Source organism: Podarcis raffonei, chromosome 10 (assembly GCF_027172205.1).
Source record: "Podarcis raffonei isolate rPodRaf1 chromosome 10, rPodRaf1.pri, whole genome shotgun sequence".
In the NCBI taxonomy this organism is placed as follows: Eukaryota; Metazoa; Chordata; class Lepidosauria; order Squamata; family Lacertidae; genus Podarcis; species Podarcis raffonei.
In genome coordinates this window covers 1,663,674-1,669,744 of record NC_070611.1, presented here as the reverse complement: position 1 = coordinate 1,669,744, position 6,071 = coordinate 1,663,674, and the positions used below count along the sequence as shown (strand labels likewise).

Genomic DNA, 6,071 nt, shown 5'->3' with positions numbered 1-6,071 from the left:
GCCAACACGTGTAGACACAAAGTCAGAGAAGCTAAAGCACAGAATGAACTCAGGCTTGCTAGAGAGGTTAAAAGCAACAAAAAAGGCTTTTATGGGTATGTTCGTAGCAAAAGGAAGAACAAAGAAACAGTGGGGTCACTCAGAGGAGAAGATGGTGAAATGCAAACAGGGGACACAGAAAGGGCTGAACTCCTCAATGCCTTCTTTGCCTCAGTCTTCTCCGATAAAGAAAACAATGCCCGACCTGAAGAATTTGGAGCAAAGGATTCAGCAGAGGAAACACAGCCCAGAATAACTAAGGAGATAGTACAAGAATACTTGGCTAGTCTAGATGTATTCAAGTCTCCAGGGCCAGATGAACTGCATCCAAGAGTATTAAAAGAACTGGCAGATGTGATTTCAGAACCACTGGCAGTCATCTTTGAGAATTCCTGGAGAACAGGCGAAGTCCCGGCAGACTGGAGGAGGGCAAATGTTGTCCCTATTTTCAAAAAGGGGAAAAGAGAGGACCCAAATAATTACCGCCCAGTCAGTCTGACATCAATACCAGGGAAGATTCTGGAGCAGATCATTAAGCAAACAGTCTGTGAGCACCTAGAAAGGAATGCTGTGATCACCAATAGTCAGCATGGATTTCTGAAAAATAAGTCATGTCAGACTAACCTGATCTCGTTTTTTGACAGAATTACAAGCCTGGTAGATGAAGGGAACGCAGTGGATGTAGCCTACCTTGATTTCAGCAAGGCATTTGACAAGGTGCCCCATGATATTCTTGTAAAGAAGCTGGTAAAATGCGGTCTTGACTATGCTACCACTCAGTGGATTTGTAACTGGCTGACTGACCGAACCCAAAGGGTGCTCATCAATGGTTCCTCTTCATCCTGGAGAAGAGTGACTAGTGGGGTGCCACAGGGTTCTGTCTTGGGCCCGGTCTTATTCAACATCTTTATCAACGACTTGGATGATGGACTCAAGGGCATCCTGATCAAATTTGCAGATGACACCAAACTGGGAGGGGTGGCTAACACCCCAGAGGACAGGATCACACTTCAAAACGACCTTGACAGATTAGAGAACTGGGCCAAAACAAACAAGATGAATTTTAACAGGGAGAAATGTAAAGTATTGCACTTGGGCAAAAAAAATGAGAGGCACAAATACAAGATGGGTGACACCTGGCTTGAGAGCACTACATGTGAAAAGGATCTAGGAGTCTTGGTTGACCACAAACTTGACATGAGCCAACAGTGTGACGCGGCAGCTAAAAAAGCCAATGCAATTCTGGGCTGCATCAATAGGAGTATAGCATCTAGATCAAGGGAAGTAATAGTGCCACTGTATTCTGCTCTGGTCAGACCTCACCTGGAGTACTGTGTCCAGTTCTGGGCACCACAGTTCAAGAAGGACATTGACAAACTGGAACGTGTCCAGAGGAGGGCAACCAAAATGGTCAAAGGCCTGGAAACGATGCCTTATGAGGAACGGCTAAGGGAGCTGGGCATGTTTAGCCTGGAGAAGAGGAGGTTAAGGGGTGATATGATAGCCATGTTCAAATATATAAAAGGATGTCACATAGAGGAGGGAGAAAGGTTGTTTTCTGCTGCTCCAGAGAAGCGGACACGGAGCAATGGATCCAAACTACAAGAAAGAAGATTCCACCTAAACATTAGGAAGAACTTCCTGACAGTAAGAGCTGTTCGACAGTGGAATTTGCTGCCAAGGAGTGTGGTGGAGTCTCCTTCTTTGGAGGTCTTTAAGCAGAGGCTTGACAACCATATGTCAGGAGTGCTCTGATGGTGTTTCCTGCTTGGCAGGGGGTTGGACTCGATGGCCCTTGTGGTCTCTTCCAACTCTATGATTCTATGATTCTATGATTCTATGATTCTATGACATCACCTTGCCAACAAAGGTCCGTATAGTTCAAGTTCTAGTTTTCCCAGTAGTGATGTGTGGAAGTGAGAGCTGGACCATAAAGAAGGCTGATCGCCGAAGAATGGATGCTTTTGAATTCTGGTGCTGGAGGAGACTCTTGAGAGTCCCATGGACTGCAAGAAGATCAAACCTCTCCATTCTGAAGGAAATCAGCCCTGAGTGCTCACTGGAAGGACAGATCCTGAAGCTGAGGCTCCACGACTTTGGCCACCTCATGAGATGAAAAGACTCCCTGGAAAAGACCCTGATGTTGGGAAAGATTGAGGATATAAGGAGAAGGGTACGACAGAGGACGAGATGGTTGGACAGTGTTCTCAAAGCTACCAACGTGAGTTTGACCAAACTGCAGGAGGCAGTGGAAGACAGGTGTGCCTGGCGTGCTCCGGTCCAGGGGGTCACGAAGAGTTGGACACGACTAAACAACAACAACAACATTATTACAAGCCCTCCCCACCTCCTGCAAAAGCTCACTCAAAATTGAAAGGGAAGTGGTGAGGTATGACTAAACACTGAATCTGCTATTTTTCCAGATATGAAATGGCTGTGCCAAAATAACTGGTATCAAGAAAAGCTCTATAAAACAAAGCTGTTTCCACAGAATTTACTGTTTTATTTTGACAGTCACATGAAAAAGCAGACACATGTCAGGTGTAGCAATAGAGCCCTATGCAGCTCAAACCAAGGTGCCCGAAGGGACTGCCTGCCTCTCCACTCACATCACATGGCCTGGCTGCTCCCCCCCTTCTGGGGCAAAGTGGGTGGCAACCAGCAAGAGGCCCTTCTCAGCTGTGGCCTCTGGCATCCCCTCCTCAGGGAAGCTTGCTCAGGACCTACGTTTTCATACATTTTTACATTCTTAAGCTGATAATGCTTTTACTGTGTCCTTCATTTTACTTCATTATTTGCTTATTGCTGTTTCAATGTTTTGTGTTGCTTTTACTGTGGTGAGCCACCCTAGAAGAGCATATGCCAAGGGTGGTGATCTGGACAGCCTGGACAGCTCGGCTGGTTAGAGCATGGTGCTGATAACACCAAGGTTGCGGGTTTGATCCCTGTATGGGACAGCTGCCTATGCCTACACTGCAGGAGGTTGGATTAGATGACCCTCAGGGTCCCTTCCAGCGCTACAATTCCCTCAGTTCAGGGCCTGATTCTCTCTCTCTCTCTCTCTCTCTCTCTCTCTCTCTCTCTCACACACACACACACACACACACACACACTCCAACAACGATTTCCCCACCACCACCATTTTTGTGGTGGTGGCGGCAAAATAATAATGTAGAGCCAGGGCTGGGGTGGGTGGAATCCAGCACCCTGATAAAGATGCAAATAATCCCCTTGCTGGTCCCAGGCCAGTCATTTGAGGGGGAAATGGCCCCTTTTCTTCAGCTAATCTGCCGGATCAGCCGTGGGCAGGGGGTGTGGTGTGTCTGAGGTTGGGTGGAGAGTGGGTGCACATACCTTTGACCACAGACACTGCTGCTCTGCTGCCCCCAGAAGCTTGGCTCTGGGTGAATGTGGCCCTTTGGCCAAAAAAGGCCAGACTGTTCTGAAGGACAGGACACATATGAAGAAAAAAAAAATATTTCCATTTATTTCCACAACTGGAAACTCTCCTCACCAGCCACCGAAGTGGAAAGGGAAAAAACCTCATCTTGGTGAACCACGGCCCTGCTGCAAGGGCCAAAAGCAGCAGGCCTGGGCTAGTGGGAAGAAAGCAGAGCTGACTCACACCAAAGGCAGCAAACTACTTACGGGAGAAACTCCCTCTCAGGTCAATGGGTTTGCTCGCTTCCCATCTCCCAAGTCAGAGGAGCCCTCTGCTCTAGCCACCTTCCGGGCAAACAGGAAAACTCTTTGAGACTTAAGGTCAGAACATTGCTACAGTGGCTGCCAGTTTCGTATTCAGAAGGTCTGCCTGTGTGTGCTACCAGTCCCAGTATAGAGGTGTTAATTTTAGTTTATAAAACCCTGAACCACTTAGGAACAGGTTACCTTCAAGATCACCTTGCCCCCCTAGGCCTTAGGCCTGATTTGAACATTCAACAAATGGGAGTTGCTGGCAGTGCCCATTTCTAAGGCATGAAGCTACCAACAACAGGGCTTTCACTGTGATCATGCCAGCTTAGTAGAACATGGCTCCACTGACAATTAGCCAGGCACTTTTTCTATTTCAGATGCCTGCTGAAACCTTTTGTCAACTGACATATTATTTGTTTTGCTTGTAGCACTGTTATAATGAAGGGGTTTTACACATTGTATTTATGATGATTTTTATGTATTTGTTATATATTTTGTTCACTGCTTAGATATTTTTATGAACAAGTGGCCAATAAACTAGAATACAGTGGTACCTTGGTTTGCGAACTTAATCCGTTCTGGAAGTCCGTTCTTAAACCAAAGCGTTCTTAAACCAAGGTGTGCTTTCCCATAGCAGCGGGAAACTCAGTTTGCAAATGGAACACACTCAACAGGAAGCAAAGCATGTTCTTATTCCAAGGCAAAGTTCACAAACCTACTTCTGGGTTTGCAGCATTCTTAATCCAAGTTGTTCATAAACTAAGCTGTTCTTAAACCAAGGTACCACTGCATAAATAGTTTTAGAGGATAGCACTACAGCAAAAAACAACAACAACAGTTCTCTTGGTTGTAGCGAGTTGTGAAATAAAAAGTTGTCATCAAGAGAAAGGGGAGACCCAGCAGTGTTAAGCAAGAACCAGCTGTCTCCCTTGTAATACTGCAAAGTCAGCTTAAAACAGATTTATTCAATGAAGTGCCCACACAAGATCAGAATGATCACGGGGTTGTGGGAATAATATTAAAGAGCTATGTTCTCAGAGCTTGTGGTGTCAAAAATGCTATCTTTCCCCATGAAGTTGTGGCCTTGTTTCTTTTTCCAATTTCGTCCCACGTTTCATGATTCTTCATCATCTTGCTGATTTCGTTTCTGTTAGGATAACCAAGAAAATGAAATTATATTGAATTCAATGCTACAACTATTTTCCAGAGGAGACAGCCATGCAATTGAACAAATGCAACACATTTCCCACTGCCTATATTCCCCGAGGGAGAGAAGAGGGCAGGAGAGCTGAAACAGATGGAAGGAGAGCAAAAGAGCCTCTGCAGCCGAGCCCTTGGGCAAGAGCAAGATGCCCCTTCCCCTGGCTGCCTGCCTGGGCAGGGAGGAAAAGGCTAAGGAAAAGAGGCGGGGCTGAAGGAGGGAATGGCCTGTCCACTTTTGGTTCTGATCCTGCCCACCACCAGCATGTGGCCCCCAAAGGAGCACAGCTCTCTAGAGGGGTGGGGGAAGGTTTCCCATCCCCCTTCTACAGCCACAGAGACAGGAGTATTTGGACACGTTACTTTTAAATTTTTTGCATAATTCAATATTAGCAATGCTCACTAAAATCTACATAATTCAAGAGAGGAGAATCAATTATCAGAAAGAACTAACATCAAAGGACTTTTTTAAAAAGACTAAATAAAGACCTCTCATTTAAAGCAGGGAACTGCAGGGGAATAGAACACTAATAATAATGACTTCCTGGTTAAGTGACATCACACTTGAAGCTCTTCCATGCTCAATCTAACACTCTCTTCTTCTTCTTCCTGAACTGATGGGTGCATCATTAAATGCACATGCTGTTTAGTGACCCACTCTCTCCACCCCCGCCAGCCCCCACAGCATATTCTGCAGGGACATAATGAATAGTTCAGTTGAGATTGCTAATGCATCAATGGGCTTGTTGGGTTAATCCAGCCGTTGCATGTAATGGCCTGTCACAATTTTCATAATGTGACCTTAATAACAAAGGTCACTTTGTAACTCAGCTCCAGTCCTTTCAACTCTTATGAAAGCACTGGGGGGAAAGATCAGCAGGGAAGCTTGCAGCTTTTTTGATAACCCCACAAGCTACCTTCACAAGCTTTGGAACTAAAGATTTCATGATCTTTCATGATCTTAGGCTGACACATGGGAGGCTTTTAAGCTAAACCCTGTGTTCTACCACTAAGAGATCTTCTGTAAAGCCTGAAGGCATGTCCTGTTATTAGATCAAGACTAGATTTAACAAGTGTACAGTACAAAATATACAACCTTAAGTAAATGGATGTTCTTTTGGAACAATACTTCAGATGGA

General features: G+C 45.5%; 1 protein-coding gene across 4 annotated transcripts in view; it reads right to left on the bottom strand.

The window, feature by feature from the left end:
• Positions 1 to 2,521: 2,521 nt before the first annotated feature.
• CDC123 (cell division cycle 123) overlaps positions 2,522 to 6,071 on the bottom strand; it is a 105,654-nt gene continuing 102,104 nt past the window's right edge. For all 4 annotated transcript variants that reach the window (XM_053405694.1, XM_053405693.1, XM_053405696.1 and 1 more), the window contains one exon: positions 2,522 to 4,879. In XM_053405694.1, coding sequence (XP_053261669.1) covers positions 4,847 to 4,879 — 33 coding nt within the window. In that variant the 3' untranslated portion in view covers positions 2,522 to 4,846. The remainder of the gene's footprint in view (positions 4,880 to 6,071) is intronic.